Genomic DNA, 17,586 nt, shown 5'->3' with positions numbered 1-17,586 from the left:
TGTTGGTAGTTGAGGGGAAATTGTACATTCACTCTTTAAATATATTTGTTAAGCACCAACTGTATACCAGACAGATGTAAATGGTATGGGTCAAGTCCTCAATTAGTAAAGAGTAGCGATAAGCAACCACGAAGATGATCACATTTGCAAACCATGGAGATTCCCAAAACTTCAGCCTACCCCCTGTAACTTATCCGACTACTAAAACTTCCTCAGATACTAACAAATGACAACACAAACTCATCTGGGTGTTTCACCAGCCAAATTTGAAATGATCAATACTAGCAGCCAAAAAGAAAGCGACCTAGAGAATCTCTAGTGAGACCCACTAATTCTTTGTATTGCGTGCTTGAGTGGGTTATGTTGGAAGCCACCACCTGCTCCTGCTACAAGAGCCCTGGGACCGCGGCAAGGGCAGAAAACCTAGGCGGGAGGGGCTCCCTTGGGAGAGACAAAGCCTCCTCCCTCACACTCTATTGGACCCGGCCAGTTCAGGAGGATCCCGGGGATGCCGCGTTCTTTGGTGGAATCCAGCCACCCCCACCGGGCACTCCGGGGGAAGCCCAGGCCAACCGCCCCCAGCCCACCCAGCACTGAAGCACGAGGCGCCTCAAGATTGCGCAAAAGCCTCTCCCTCCCCCGCCTGCTCGGTGGCATGTTCCTAAAATTCCCATCTGCACAACATAAACAGGAAACGTGCAGCAAAAGCCCTGGCAGTGCAAATTCCGTGCTGCAGTCGAGGGCGGGAGAATCTCGTCTTTGGTAGGGGAGTAGTGGGGGGAGGGGAAGAGCCAAACTTTTCAGGAGACCCCTCAACGATCCTTGTCTCTTCTTCCCAGATCCAGAAAGAAAGAATAGAGAAGGCGGAAGGAAAGGACTCCCCGCTTAGGAAAAAAAGGGGAGGGGGCGGGGGGGGGTGGGCCACGAAAGGGCAACCAGGCTTCCAAGTGAACCACCAGGAGCGGCTGCGGTGGCGGGAATACGTCCAGCAGCCCACTCTACTAAGCCAGCAGTCCGAGCGACCCGGGGAGCTGCGGGGTGGGCTCACCCTTGGCCACGGGTCCTGGAGTCTGCGCGGGTGGGGGCGGGGGAGGAGCAGGCGCTCGGCTTAGCGCAGGCGCACAGCGCGCCTTGGTTGTCAAACATGGCTGAAGTGCCGCCGCTGCCGCTACTGCTGCTGCAGGGAAAATGCTGAGCCCTCCCGGGCCCGGTGGGCGGCGGCGGCAAGGGCGGCGACGGGCACCTGCTTCCCGGGCGCTGCGGCGGCGGCCATGGCCCGGCTGGCCGACTACTTCATCGTAGTAGGCTACGACCACGAGAAGCCAGGTAAGGGTGTGGGGCGGGCGCCGCCCCCGGGCCTCCCCGCCCCCGTCCCCCCCCCCCGCCCCCACTCCCCGGCTGCTGTCCAGTGGGCTCTGCGGGGCTGGGCGTCGCAGCAGGGAGGCGGGGAGGGCCGGGCCGGCCGCGGCGGAGCGGGAGGTCGGTGTCCGGCCTTCGTGGCTGGGCTGAGCCTCACGGTGGGCGTGAGGGACCGGCACGAGGGGAGGGGGAGGGGAGAAGAAGGGGAAGAGGCCGCGTCCGCGGGGGCCCAGGGAGGCCCAGCTGGGCCAGCTGGGGGCGAGTCCGGGTGTTGCGACCCTCGCTCCGGAGGAGGCCGGGTACCAGGGGCAGCGCCCTGGTGCCCGCGGGATTGGGCCAGGATCTTAGGGCTAGGAGGGCAGGAGCCAACTGTGTTAAGTTCCTCGGGGATAAACTTCTGCCCTGCATCCTGAGTGAGTAACGAGTGACGCAGGGGGCTGTCCTCTCCAAAAGGAAATGCTGAGAGAGTCCAGTGCTACCTCACCCCTTCCTTGTCGGAGGCCTGTCTAGTCACCGCCCCAGTGAACCCATGGTACTGGGGAAGGGGGTCCTTGCAGTTTTAAACGTTTCTAGGAAATGCTCCCTGTTCTTTCAGGACAAGATATGGTAGTCATTTCAGAGTGTCTGAGCACTATCTTTTAAGTAAGGACAGTCATCCAACCGCTGAAGGTCTTAATGTTAATGTGTGACTAAAAAACCTTTTTTTGGATTAAAAAAGTTTTTTTGAGTATAATTGACACACAGTGTTTAATGCATGTTCTAATCTTCTAATTCATCGCAAAATTTTCTTCATAAGGAACAGTTTGGCAAATGCATTGTATTTTAATTTCATCATTGGACTTCTGCAACTTAAGAAAATTCAGGGTTCATGCACGTTTATTTTTGTATTTGCATTTCTTTGTATTCTGTAGCTAAGCATAATGTAATAAATTGAACTAGAAAGCACATGTATTTCAGGTTAATTCCAGTTGCACATTTGCAAGGAATTTTATACAGCAGCTGGTAGTCCCTACATCTTTCAGAGGAGATGCTGAGATTGTGTTTTGCTGATGGTTACAGTCATCTGTAGCGTCAGAATGTCATTGTGCTACCCATTCTCTGTCAACTCCTCCTTTCACTATTACTCTTCTAATTTCCTTCAGTGGGAAATTTTTATTTAAAAACATTTTTTTTTTTTAATGTTTACTCGTATTTGAGAGAGAGAAAGAGCGTGAGCAGGGGCGGGGCAGAGAGAGAGGGAGACACAGAATCCAAAGCAGGCTCCAGGCTCTGAGCTTTCAACACAGACCCCAATGCAGGGTTCAAACTCACAAGCCTCAAGAGCATGACCTGAGCAGAAGTTGTCGCTTAACCGACTGAGCCACCCAGGTGCCCCAGTGGGAAACTTACATTTTTTAATCTGTCACTACTCATGAGGTCAATTGTTAAGAGAAGGGGTTGGGCTGTATTTAAAGTATCTTCTGGCTCCAACATTTTCTTATTTCCTAGTAATTTTGCATTCTGCAGTCTCTTACCAACAATATGGAGAATCACAGTTTATTTATTTTTTTTAATATTTATTTTTGAGAGAGAGCACGCAAGTCAGTAGGGACAAAGAGAGGGGGACAGAGGATCCGAAGCAAGCTCCACACTAACAGCAGAGAGTCTGATGTGGGACTCAAAGTTACAAACCCTGAGATCATGACCTGAGCCAAAGTGGGTGGCTTCTCCGCTGAGCCACCCAGGTGCCCCAAAATCACAGTTTATTTTTAACATTATTTCATTTTTAGCAACATTGTTTTTTCTCACTTAAGAAAATTGAAACAATCACAAACTTGCAGAAACTTGCAAATAAGGTAGGAAGAACTTTTTTCCCTGAACCATTTGAGAGGAAGCTGCTGACCTGATGCCCTGTCATTCCAGAATGCTTTAGTGTGCATGTTTTTACAAAAAAGGATATTCTCCTTTAATCACAATACAATTATCAAAATCAGGAAATTTATGTTGATACAGTACTCCATCTAGTTTTAAGCGTTGTTGATAGTGCTATTAATCTTTCTACTGGCAAAAGGATCCCATTCAGAATTATTTGTTGCTTTTATTAGTCATGTCTCTTTATTCTTCAGTCTGGAACAATTCCTTCATCTTCTCTTGCTTTTCATAACCTTGACACTTAGGAAGATTACAGGGCAGTTATTTTGTAGAATGCCCCTCAGTTTGGGGTTATCTGTTCTCCAGTGATTAGATACATACAGATTATGTACTTTGTGTAGAAATATCACAAAAAGTGATGCTCATTGCAGCCTATCAGGTGGTACACAATTTCAGTTTATCCCATTATTGATGATTTTCACTTTGATTACTTGATATAAGCAATCCCTGCCAGGCTTCTTCGATATAAAGTTAATATGTAATTGTTAATAAATCATTTTGTGAGGAGTACTTTGAAGCTCTGTAAATATCTTGTTCCTCATCAAGCTTTTCTTTTTAAATGTTTATTTATTTTTGAGAGACAGAGAGAGAGAGCTGGGGAGGGGCAGAGAGAGGGGGAGATACAGAATCCAAAGCAGGCTGCAGGCTCTGAGCTGTTAGCACAGAGCCCCACATGGGGCTTAAACTGCAAGATCATGACCTGAGCTGAAGTCAGATGTCAGACTCTTAAACTGACTGAGCCACCCAGGAACCCCTGTATGATTTTTTTTTTTTTTTTTTAGTGGATTATATTCTGTTACTATTTATTTTGATGTTTAGATTGTTTCTTATTTGGCCAATGAGAGCCCATTCAATCTGGCTTCTGTGTCTTTATGACATATCCCCCTCATTCTTTGAGCATGTCTTTACTTTTTGGCATGAGAAAGTTTATCCTATACTATATCTGCCTTAGTCCTGCAATTGGCCATTTCTCTAGGGTCCCTGAATCCTTTTAGTGGAGAATGATTTTTTTTTTTAAGTTTGTTTATTTTTGAGGGAGAGAGAGAGTGGGGGAGGGGCAGAGAGAGAGAGAGGAAAAGAAAGAATCCCAAGCAAGCTCCACACTGTCAGTGCAGAGCTGGATGCCAGGCTCGATCTTATGACTATGAGACCATGACCTGAGCCTAAGAGTCAGACACTCAACCGACTGAGCAACCCAGGCGCCCTAAGAATGATGTTTTGAATTGTTCTCAATGTTTATTTATTTTTGAGAGAGAGAGAGAGAGAGAGAGAGAGAGAGAAAGAGACAGACAGACAGACAAAGCATGAGTTGGGAAGGGTCAGAGAGAGAGGGAGACACAGAATCTGAAGCAGGCTCCAGGCTCCAGGCTCTGAGCTGTCAGTGCAGAGCCTGACGTGGGGCTTGAACTCACAAACTGTGAGATCATGACCTGAGCTGAAGTTGGATGCTTAACTGACTGAGCCACCCAGGGACCCCTGAGAATGACATTTTGAAGCTAAGATCTCAGTGCTAGTATTTTTATTGCTGTTCGGTTGTTAGTGCTCTCAGACCCTCTTAATGGATGAAGTTGGGGAATACATAGATGTATGTACGCAAACACATTTACATATATTTTTATTTATCTGTATATAGTGAAAATGATGAGTTTACACTAATACCTCCAATTTCAGTATGACACTCCAGGGTCCATTCTAGTTTTTTTTTTTTTTTTTTTTTTCTTTTTCGTATTTGTAATACTCTTCTTTGATAGTGAGAAATCTGGTTTCCATTATCCTTAATATATTTATTCAATCCTCCTGTATTTGACCAATCTTTCATATTTGCTACCTCCTCCTCCTCTCCTGGATGCCTTTCTTTCTCTGCTGATCCTTCCTTCTATCCCTCCCACTCCACTACCCTTCTCAGGATCTAACACCCTATACCAGGATATTCTGATAAAGGGACACTTTCCTCAACCTACTCTGACTCCCCATATCAGCTTCCCCATTGTTTGTGGATATATTTCTCACTCCACTTAGGCTCTGATACCCCACACTGGGCTACTTTCATGTGAATACATCCTCTTCACTCTGTTCACCCTAGTGCCCCATGCCAGGTTGCCCTTCTGCATTGACACCCTTCTTCCAATACTTGAGCTGAGAACATTTTTGAACGACCCTTCCCACATGGACTCCTTCCTTGGTTCACTTGGGCTCTGACAACCCACACCCCACCCAGGCCTGTCATGACTACTCACCATCCCACAGCAGAGAGAAGGAAGATTATTTTTTATTTTTTGTTTTTTTTTTTAAGTAAACTCTCCGCCACATGTGGGGCTGGAACTCACAACCTCGAGGTCAAGAGTCTCATGCTTTATAGGCTGAACCAGCCAGGCACCCTAGGGAAGATTATTTTTTTAATTAACAGAATCCAGAAGCTTTTATAAACTATAGAATTTGGATAGTAAAATGTATGACTTTATTATAATTTCTTTACTTGGGATAATTTTTCTTTAGTCATGTTTATCAAAGTGTAATTTACATATAATAAAATCACTTTTTTAACTGAACAGTTTAAAGAGTTTTGACAGGTGTATACATAAATGTAGCCACTACCACAATCACGGTACAGATATCGAACATTTCTGTCCCTACAGAAAATTCTCTCTGCCCCTGTGCTGTCAGTTCCCTCCCTAGCCTCTGGCAATCATTGGGTTTGTTTTCTGTCCTTTTTTGTCTTTTCTTAGAATAACATCTAAATGGAATTATATAGTGTTTAAAAAAATTTTTTTTAAGGTTTATTTTTGAGAGAGAGAGAGAGCGCTATCATGAGTGGGGAAGGGGCAGAGAGAGAGGGAGACACAGAATCTGAAGCAGGCTCCAGGCTCTGAGCCCATTGTGGGGCTTGAACTTGTTGAACCCTGAGATCATGACCTGAGCCGAAGTTGGGTGTTTAACTTACTGAGCCACCCAGGAGCCCCTGGAATTATATAGTGTTTTTAATGTCTGACTTTTTTTCACTTAAAAAAAACATGTATGAGATTTATCCATTTTGTATGTATTGTCAGTTGCTCCTTTTTATTGCTGAATATGATAGAATTTATTCATTCACCATTTGGCGGACATTTGAGTTTCCAGTTTTTGGCTATTATGAACAAAGTTATTCTGAATGTTTGCATACAGATCTTTGAGTGTTCATATGGTTTCATTTCTTTTGGATAAATACATGGGAGAAGAATTGCTGGGTCATATAGTAAGTGTCTGTTTAACTTTGTGTGAAACTGCCAAACTGTTTTCCAAATTGGCTGTGCCATTTTGCATTCTTTCCAGAAATGTATAGAAGTTCCAGCTGATCTTTTATTTATTTTTACTTTCTAAAATTGAAACTTTTTTTAGCGATTCTAGTGGATATGTAATCATATTTCATTGTGGTTTCAATTTGCATTTTCCTGGTGACTAATGATGTTAATCACCTTTTCATGTGCTTACTGTATTTGAATATTTTTTTGTAAAGTTTCAGATCAAATTTTTGTTCTTTTCTATTGAATTGTTTGGCTTATTTTAAAGGTTTTTTGTCTGTTTGTTTTTCACTTTCCAATACAAGTCCTTATCAGGTGTTTTGTAAATAGTTTCTTTCAATCTGTGGTTTGCCTTTTCATTTTTTTACAGTGTCTTTTGAAGAGCAGATGTTTTAGTTTGGGATCACTTTGAAGACATTTGAACACTCTTATGTCTTGAGTGGTATCCTTTGAATAGTCCTTTTTATGTGAAGCCCTCTGTTGAAACTTATTGGAAGAAAATCCACTAAATCTGTGTACTCGTTTGAATTGTAAGTGAAAAACAAACCTAGTTCATTCTGTAAATCTTTATTATGAAGTTTTCTTTGGGAATTACTATGATTTTATTACCTGTCTCTAAAAGCTAATCAAATTATGATAATATGATACTGAAATATTGTATACTTAATACCACAGTTTTCCTGCATTTAATCCGTGCCCTCTATATATGTTCCTAAAGTTACTTTTCATTTAGTAACACTTTTTTTTAGTAATACTTCTTAGTTAAATTTTTTCATATATCTGCATTAAAATTGGGTTGGAAGACAACCTTGTCTTTTGAAAAATTGCTTTTACAAACTGTTAAAAATAATTAATGCAATTTGAATTGTATCCAAAACAATGGTAGCATACACATAGTAGATGTTTGGTAATGATGTACTGAATGAACACACAATTGCTGAAAATATGGAAAATACAAAAAGCTATAAAGAAAGAGTGTGGTTATAAAAGAGTAACAGGAAGGGAGTGCTTGGGTGGCGCAGCTGGGTAAGTATCTGATTCTTGATTTTGGCTCAGGGCATGATCTCACAGTTGTGACATTCCAGGCCTGCATCAGGTTCCGAGTTGAGCATGGAGTCTGCTTAAGATTCTATCTCTCTGCCCCCCTGCCCCTCTCTCTCCCCACCCACATGCTCTCTCTCAAAATAATAAAAAATAAATGAATTTTTAAAAGGGTAACAAGAGGAATTTTTATGTTGGTAGAACTATTTTGTTTCTTGGGGTTTTTTTCTTTCCTTTTTTTTTTTTTAATTTAAATTATAGTTAGCATACAGTGCAATATTAGTTTTAGGAGTAGAATTCCATGGTTTTTATCACTTATATATAGTACCCAATGCTCATCACAAGTGCCCTCCTTAGTACCCATCATTCATCTAGCCCATCTCCTACCCACCTCCCTCTGTCAACCTATGGTTTGTTCTCTATCATTGAGAGTCTCTTATGGTTTGTTTCCCTTTCTTTTCCCTACCCCATATGTTCATCTGTTTTGTTTCTTATATTCCACATATGAGTGAAGTCATACAGTATTTGTCTTTCTCTGAATGACTTATATCACTTAACATAATACATTCTAGCTCCATACACGTCATTGTAAGTGGCAAGATTTCATTCTTCTTGGTTGCTGAGTAATGTTCCATTATATATATGTATATGTATATATATGTACATATACATCACATCTTTATCCATTCATCAATTGATGGACATTTGGGCTCTCTCCATAGTTTGGCTATTGTCCATGCAATAGAACTATTTTGTATCTTGACTAGGTGGTGGATACATGAACCTACATATATGATAAATCATATGGAAGTGAAACACACACACACACCAATGTGAATAAATATAGTAAAACTGGGGACTCTGAATAAGAAATTGGATTGTATTAGTGTCAGTTTGCTGGTGTTGATATTGTTCTATGATTTTATAGGGTGTTACCATTGGGAGAAACTGGGTAAGGAGAAATGGGGTTTCTGTGTTATTTATTATTACAACTATCTCAAAATTAAAAAAAAATAATTCAAAAAAGTTATAAAATAAAGCTATTTTATTTAATAAAATAAAGTTATAAAATAAAGTAGATACAAATATACTCATAGTATTCTTACTTTTTCCTTAATGTTGATGACATAAGGAAAGATTATTCTATAAAATTCCAGGAAAACATCTTCAGTAGATGTTGTTATTATATCTTATGGGTATATCAATTTGACTTCATCATTTCACTTTATTATTGGATATTTAATATGTTTCCAGTTTTGTGCTCTTATAATATACTGTCATGCTAAGGAGAATATAACTTGAAAACCACTGATTTTTATGACAGATTGATTTTGATAATTTGAAATTAAGACTTTATTTTCCTGACTTTGCATATGACTCTGGCACAATATTTAGGAAATTAGGAAATACCATGTTTCTAACAGGTGAGCTTATTTAACCAAGACTGTTTATTTTTCTTATTGTTTCTTCTACTTTACTGAAATTTGTCCAAGAAAAATTGATAATGACTACATGGGTTAAATCCCTTAATGACTTTTTTTGTTGTTTACTTTTCTTTTTAAGTTAATTTTTTTTTTTTTTTTTTTTAAGTAGGCTTCATACCCAACATGGAACTTGAACTCATGACCCTGAGATTAAGAGTTGCTTGCTATACTGACTGAACCAGCTGGGCACTCCTCTTTTTGTTTGCTTTTGCTGTCCATTAATACATTTAGAATTTAACCGATTTATCTAGATATATTTAACCTGGAGTCAAGTATCATAATTATTTGAGGTTCTTGTATTCTTTCATATCAACTCACCTAAGTATATTAGCAAAAGATTTGAAATACTTCTTAGGTGTTTCATCAGTTTTATTTAGGCAGTATAAGTGAGATAAGCTAAGAGGTAAACTTATGCACAATACCTGTCCATATAGGTTGAGACACTTTAAAAACTGATTATTGGTTATTATGGAACCATTGTAATTCATAGTCAGCCTGGGTTCCTTCCCCCATTCCCCATTCTTTCTTTCATCCTTTCTTTCTTTTCTTTCACAAGCTGGGGAGAGGGGAAAGAGAGAATTCCATGCTCAGTGCAGGGCCTGATCCCACGACCCTGGGATCATGACCTGAGCCAAAATCAAGAGACAAGTTATGTAAGATGAATAAGCATTGCCATGGGGATAAGAGGGTAAAGGAGATTATAGCCAGGGAGAAAAAAATGTAAATATGTGACTGTCTTGTTCCAGGAGTGGAGAAAAGTATAGTGTAGATGGGAATTGACGTGAGCTTTGCTGGAGTGGGTTCAGATAAAATTATGAAAAGTTCTGTATAGGCTATGGAATTTAGCCTTGACTCTGTAGACAGTGGGGTCTGTTGAAAAATGGGGGTCTTGAAAAACAAGAAACAACATAGAAATATGACTCAAATGGCAATGGACTAGAGGAAGAAAGACCAGTGTGAGAAAACTCAGGAACTTTTACAGGGAATGGAAAGGAAGGTATGGAGTCCAGAGAAATTTGAAAGCTCAAATTAGCGAAATTTAGTAGTGAAATGGATGTGAGGGGTAAAGGAGAAAGAGTAGTTGATGGTAACAAAGTCTCTAGCTAGTTAATTGGGCAGGTAATGATGCTATGAATGCAAATAGGGAATTCAGGAGAAGAAATAAATTTGGATGCAGGAAAGAAATACTGAGCTTAGTTTTGGATATGTTAAATTAAAGGTGCTTGCCTATAATCAAGGTAGAGATGTCATTTAGGTGTTGTTAGATATATGGATCAGGATGTAAGAAGATAAGTGAAAATTAATTTGGCAATTACCAATAACCAACTGATTGTCAGATATAACAAAAAAAAAATGAGATTGTTGAGGAAATGTGTATAGGGTGAAAAAATAAGTAGCCTAAGAAATGAACCCAGAGAAAATTCAATATTTAAGAAGTAGATGGAGCAGTAATAATTAGGAGTGGTCAGAGGTATTGCAAGAGAACCAAGATTGTGTGATATCATGGAAACCTTGGGTGTAGAGAATTTTGAGGAGGAGGAAATGATGAATAAATATCAAAAGCTCTGAAGATGTAATGTATAATGAGGACTATCAGTAGTGTCTTAGTCCATTTGAGCTGCTGTTACAACTGTAACACTCAATGCTGTCTCATTGACTGAGTGGCTTAAACAACAAACATTTATTTCTCACAGTTCTGGAGGCTGTGAATTCCAAAATCAAAGCCCAAGCTGATTCAGGGTCTTGTGAGGCCTGGCTTCCTGGTTCATGGGTAGTGGTCTTCTCATCATGTCTTTGCATGGTGGAAGGGACAAGAGAAGTCTCTGGAGCCTCTTTTATAAGGGCACTCATCTCATTCATGAGGACAGAGCCCTCATGGCCTAGTCACCTCCAAATATCATCACTTTGGCACCACCTTCAAATGCTATCACATTGGGAGTTAGGTCTCAACATATGAGTTTTAGGGTGACACAAATAGTCTTACTATAGGCTCATGGACTTGATAATAAGGACAAATAGGCTCATGGACTTGGTAATATGGATAGTGACTTTAGAACATTACAGTAGAGTTGTGGGGGGCCAAAGCCAATTTGATAAATGCACGTCCTAAGTCGTGTGCTGTATAAGCCTCACCGAATCCAACTTATTTTCTCTTTAGAGCTCATGATGGTGTGAACTTCCCGTAGCTGTGGGAAGTGAAAGAGGAGTCAGAAGTGATGTAAAATTCCAAACATGAAACTCTGGGATACTTGTGATGTCATGACTTAAATAGGTGGTTGAAAATATTTTTCTGTTAAAATTTGTCTTTGTGGACTTGGAAGATGGTGGGTTTTACTTCATAGCCATCCAAATCGAGACTTCAGAAAAGGGGACAAGTAGAGGCTGGACACAGAGACTTGACAGTCATTAGGATAGAGCTATGGCCATGTAGATAAGGACTTAAACCCTAGAAAGAACCTGGGTCCTAATGATTTATAGTGAGATTGTCATAACTGCCCTCTGAATTTTTATTTTTTACATGAAAGATTATAACCTCATATGGTTAAACCATTATAAATTAGAGTTTTCTGTGTAGGAAATCAAGAGTCATGAAAAGTGAGTCATAGAAAGTGAGGGAATATTTCTCAGTGTCAGGTATGGCAGAACGATCAGTGACACGTGGAGTTAATCAAGATCTTTCCATTTCATAAAATGTTAGAGTTATAAGTTAACTGTACAGATTGTTTAATTCAGTCCACTTTGTGGATATGAAACCAATGCACTGGGGTGCCTGGGTGGCTCAGTCTGTTAAGCATCCAACTCTTGATCTCAGTTCAGGTCTAGATATTGGGGTTGTAAGTTTAAGCCCCGTGTTGGGTTCCATGTTGGGTTTCATGCTGGATGTGGAGTCTACTTTCTTCTTTTCAGAAAGAAACTGATGCACCTGGTTGCACCACCCACCCACCTCCTCTTGTGAATGGTTACACCACTGTTGGGTGGCAAATACTGGGCTAGAAGTTACCTAAGCCTGTACTCCTGTATACCATGCTCTGATTTGAGAATTTATTCAAGGATAGTCTTACCCCAGAATTGTTACAGCTGGAATCTTGTGTTGTAAACCAAATTGCAAAACTTAAAGCAGGAGAAAGGATAGTAAGTTGAAACAGCAGATTAAGACCATTTGTTTGAGTCATCTGATTTTGAGAGGTAAGAATATCTGGTTGGAGGGCTGCCTGGATGGTTCAGTCAGAGGAGCATATTAATATCTCTTGATATTGGTGTTGTGAGTTTGAGCCCCACATTGGGTGTAGAGATTACTTAAAAAAAAAGAGTATCTGGTTGGAAAACTTTGAACACTTTATCTTAAGGATAAAGGCTTTATTATTGTTACTGTTTTTAAGGATGTCATTTTTTTTATCTGAGTTGTCTGGTTGATTAGTGCTTAGTTAGATATGTTTGAATTAAATTGCAGAAATAGGTCCAGTGAGAGTTTAAAAAAATGTATAGGACAGATTTGAACGTAAATGAAGGCAGAACAATGAGTAGAAATGGATGGAGTTAGAGCAATTGATGCTGGAGAGGGTGGGTGGATAAGTATGGGAAGAAAGTTCCTTAGGACTTGGGGTCTCAAACACATTCTGTGTACAGAATACAAGTGTATCAGTGGGCTCTGACTCCTCCCTTCTAAAGAGTGTGTATTTTGGAAAATAAAATTGCCATTTGATTAGTCTTGGAGATATTTTATAATGGTGTACATAAAAACATGTCACTGATCACCTGTGGGGATTTTGTGGGAGGTGACAAGTACCATAGGCATTTGATAGAACCAGAAATATACAGGTAAACTTAGCATTAGTGGATAGGGAAATACAGTTTTGGGTATTGGGAAAAGATAGTGGTACAGTGTGTTGAGAAAGGTTTCAGGGTAAGCTTTTAAATTTTAGATACAACTATCAAAATAATGAATTCCTAAGAAACCTAACTTCTCAAAATAATTTTTTGAGCAGCAATTTTATTTTCCAGTTGTAGGTTAATTTATGTTATATATTATGTGCCTGACATGATGATCATCTTCATTAAAAACTGTTATAAAAATGAAGACACTGACTAAGTCACTGTGTTGGTAGTAGACTAGTGTTTATTTATTTTAAATATTTATTTATTTTGAGAGAAAGAGAGTGGGAACTGGGGAGGGCAGAGAGACAAGGAGAGAGAGAATCCCAAGTAGGCTCCTTGCTGTCAGCGTAGAGCCCAGTGTGGAGCTCGATGCCATGAACTGTGAGATCATGACCTGAACTGAAATCAAGAATCGGATGCTTAACTGACTGAACCACCCAGGCGCCCCTAGTATTTCTTAATTTTAAAACATTGGTATTGTCAAAACTGAGATCATTAGGTATTACAAGATTTAATGCCCAGTTACTTAATTATTGCTGAACTTGAGTAATGACTTGGGTTATGAAATTATTTACAAAGTAAAGGCTGTTCATTTAAAATTCTCATTTCTGTAATCTACCTTTTAAAGGAAAAGATAACTTATAGTTTCATAATTATTTAACTTTTTCTTATACTTATGTCTTCATTTTAGAATTTTTCATTAGAGCTTTTATTTATTTTTATTTTTTAGTTATATCTGTGTTTCATTGTTTACTGAAAAAATGAATGAAAGTTTTACCTATGGAAATATTTCATACAACTGCTGCTTAAGTTTAAATGAATTTGAGACAGGCTAGGTTTAAAACAAAATTTATGTACAGTTTTACAGATATCGATTATTCTAGAGTATAGGAACAAAAAGAAAAAAAAAAAAAGCTTGTATTTTAAGGGGACCTTCACATTATTATAGGAAAATGCCAGAGAAATAATCTTTACTTTTCAAGATGTTTTAACAATACTACAGTGTATTGTATGATAGCTGCAGTTTAGCTCTCTAGCACTTATGAGCTCTCCAGCACTGCCATAACACATCTTGCAAATTTGGTGGCTTATAAAAACACTTATTTTCTCACAGTTCTGGAGACTGTAAGTCTGAAATCAAGGTGCTGGGAGGGCACTGCTCCCTCTGAATACTCTAAGGAAGGATCCTTCCTTCTTTTAGTTTCTGGTGGTTCTAGGCTTCCTTGGTTTGTGACAGCAATCACTCTGATCTCTGCCTCATTTTTACATGGCTTTCTTTTGTGTCTGTGTCCAAATCTCCTCCTTTCTCTTATGAAGACAATAATCATTGGATTTAGGGGACACCCTAAATCTAGGATGATTTCATCTTGAGATCCTTAGCTAATTACGTCAACAAAGACCCTATTTCCAAATAAGGTCACATTCTGGAGTTCTGGTGGAATTTTGGGGGTGACACTATTCAACTTACTATAAACATAGTGGCTCATGAAGTTTTTATAATGCTTGCTGTTTGTACGTATTAGGAAATTTATCTGGACAGGATAGTACAAAATACAAGACTTAATTAAAAAATAATTTTGTAATAATTTTGTAATAGGTTGTACTTTCAAAAAGCAAATATATTTAAAAAAAAACCATTCTCATAACATTACAAGTTAAAACAACACTCAGTGTAAATATTTGGGTGAATAATACACTATGGAAAAGTCAGAATTCCTTGGAATACACACACACACACACACACACACACACACACACACAGAGTTTTGCACATAGTTTTTAAAAAGGTTTAGATCTATGTGTGTTCTTTTTTAAAAGTTTTTTAAAAGTTTATTTATTTATTTTGAGAGAGACAGCGTGAGTGGGGGAGGGGGAGAGAGAGAGAATCCCAAGCAGGCTCCACACTGCCAGCGCAAATCCCAATGCAGGGCTTGAAATGATGAAGCTGTGAGATCATGACCTGAGCTGAAACCAAGAGTCAGATGCTTCACTGACTGAGCCACCCAGGTGCTCCTAGATCTATGTATGTTCTTTGTTGTAAATTTTACTTGTGCTGGGGTGTCTGGCGGGCTCAGTTGGTAGAGCATGTGACTCTTGATCTCAGGGTACTTAGTTCAAGCCTCACGGTGGGCATGGAGGCTACTTTAAATTTTTTTTTTTTTTTTTTTACTTGTGCCACCGGTTCTCTCCATATTGTTGTGTTGGGAAAGCCAATCGATATTTTCTTTAGATGTGTCACACAGCTTACATTTATTTAGGCATTTTCTTTATAGGAGAGACTATCAGATTGGATCTTCAGTTCATTTAAAAATACTGAGCATTTTCATGTATATTATCTCACGGACTCTTGATAGAAATACAGTGAGTTACCCTGTGGGGTCTATCAAAGTTAAATAATTTGCTCACTTTCATACTGATTTTAAATTGAATTAAGTGGGATTAAATGGTACTCAGATGATTTTCTAACTTTAAATCAAAACTTTTCTTAATAAATACATTGTAGGGACTGGGGAGTGGAGAAGATTGAGGGAGAGGAATAGGGAGGGTTTTTTAGGTTAGGGGACAGTAGTAGTAGCAGATGTACTGAAGTGATAAACAATGAGTAGATTCTCAATTTGGCTGAAATATTAGGACTGGAAGAGAACTGATAAGTTATAATATTGGGACTTGAACAGAGAACTTGTAAGTAATAAATGAAGATTATATTAGAGTAGTAGGACTTTTTCCCCCCAACTGTTTTCATAGGCCAGTTACTTTTCATTGCATTTTTTTCTCATTCTTCTGCACTTTATCTCTTGAGTTGAAATTCTTGATACTTTGGAAAACAAAATTTAAAAACCTGTTACATAAGAATGTCCAAAAGTATTTCTATAGGAGAACTTGCTTTCATAAGAAGCAGAGTAATTGGGGCGCCTGGGTGGCGCAGTCGGTTAAGCGTCCGACTTCAGCCAGGTCACGATCTCATGGTCCGTGAGTTCGAGCCCCGCGTCAGGCTCTGGGCTGATGGCTCGGAGCCTGGAGCCTGTTTCCGATTCTGTGTCTCCCTCTCTAGACTCTGTCCCTCCCCCGTTCATGCTCTGTCTCTCTCTGTCCCAAAAAATCAATAAACGTTGAAAAAAAAAAAATTAAAAAAAAAAAAAAAAAAAAGAAGCAGAGTAATTGCCTTTGATTTTAAACTGGTGGTCTGCTCTCCTCTCTTTACAATCTGTGCATCTTGTTTTACTCCTCTTGACTTTTCCTACTTGGGAGATCTAGTTTCTGACTGATCTTTTTCTGCTTGGCTCTTAAATTCTTTTTTTGTCCAGATGATTAGAAATTCTGCTCATCTATTTTTCTACCCAGTTTTGACTTATACTGTCATGGTTCTAGTATATCAGCACCTTCCTGCTTTCACTTACCTGTCTATTGCTAAAATTGTTTTATATTTTATTTATTGTAGTAATACATTCTCGTTATAAACATTTCAAACATTACAGAGGTTGCTGAATCTTGGCTGTAGTACCCATCTCATCAGATCTTGTCACAGTTAGATTCTAGGTACTTTTACAGAAATTTTCTAGTTCTTTTTTATTTACTATTATTTTTTTTAATTGAAGTATAGTTAAAATACAGTGTTATGTTAGTTTCAGTTGTACAATATAATGATTCAACAATTCTCTACATTAGTGCTCATCACGATAAGTATACTCTTAATCCTTTTTGTCTAGTTCACCAGTCTGGCCCCCTCACCTCCCCTCTGGCAACCACCACTTTGTTAACCTGCATTTAAGAGTCCATTCTTTGTCTCTTTTTTTCCTTTGTTCATTTGTTTTATTTCTTAAATTATATATATGAGTGAAATCATATGGTATTCATCTTTCTCTGAGTAACTTGCTTATCATTATACTCTCTAATTCCATCTATATTTTTGTAAATGACAGATCTCATTCTTTTTTATGGCTAAGTAATATTCCATTATATATATATATATATATATATATACACACACACACACACACACACACACACACACACACACACACATATATATACATATTTTTTTTTTTTAATAGAACCCCAGTCTTCCAATGTTGGCAATGGAAGGAAAGCCACCACATGGGACAGGTTGACTTGACCTCAGAGCTCCCCACCTCTTCTGTTTCTCTAGTGTTTTTATAGAATGCTGCTTTTTTTCTTAACATTCTGGCCTAAATAACTCTCTCCCCGCCCAGTCATTTCCCTTTTATTTGTTGAGATACAGCTGAAATAAGACTTTTTTTTTTTTTTAAGATTTTTTTTTTTTTTGAGGAGGTGTGACTGGCTGGCTCAGTTGGTAAAATGTGCCACTCTAGTGGCACTCTTATGGCCACTCTGGTGGCACACTCTACCGAGTGAGTCAACCAGACAACCCTGAAATAAGACTTTTCTAAAGGCTGAAAACAAAACAAGGATAATGAAGCTAGAGAGTAACTTTCAAGTCAGTCATCTGGTTTGCAAGGTATAGTTTAGGCCTGTTTGATCTGTGGTCTCTGAAAGAGATACTGTCCTAGCTAGCTTATGGCCTCCTGTCATATGATGGAGGTCATTTTTCCTGTCAACATGTTTCCTTAAGTCTAGGCCTTCGATGGGGGTCAAACAGTCCATTCCTGTTAGATCTA

The 17,586-nt window shown here is 39.2% G+C and overlaps 1 protein-coding gene across 3 annotated transcripts in view; it reads left to right on the top strand.

Annotated features, from left to right (window-relative positions):
• Positions 1-1,078: 1,078 nt before the first annotated feature.
• The window catches only part of SBF2 (SET binding factor 2), a 473,279-nt gene continuing 456,771 nt past the window's right edge, over positions 1,079-17,586 (top strand). For all 3 annotated transcript variants that reach the window (XM_042959198.1, XM_042959197.1, XM_042959196.1), the window contains exon 1: positions 1,079-1,326. In XM_042959198.1, the coding sequence (XP_042815132.1) occupies positions 1,272-1,326 (55 nt within the window). In that variant the 5' untranslated portion in view covers positions 1,079-1,271. The remainder of the gene's footprint in view (positions 1,327-17,586) is intronic.

Source organism: Panthera tigris, chromosome D1, assembly GCF_018350195.1.
Source record: "Panthera tigris isolate Pti1 chromosome D1, P.tigris_Pti1_mat1.1, whole genome shotgun sequence".
NCBI classification, from domain to species: Eukaryota; Metazoa; Chordata; class Mammalia; order Carnivora; family Felidae; genus Panthera; species Panthera tigris.
This window is presented reverse-complemented; position numbering and strand designations above follow the sequence as displayed.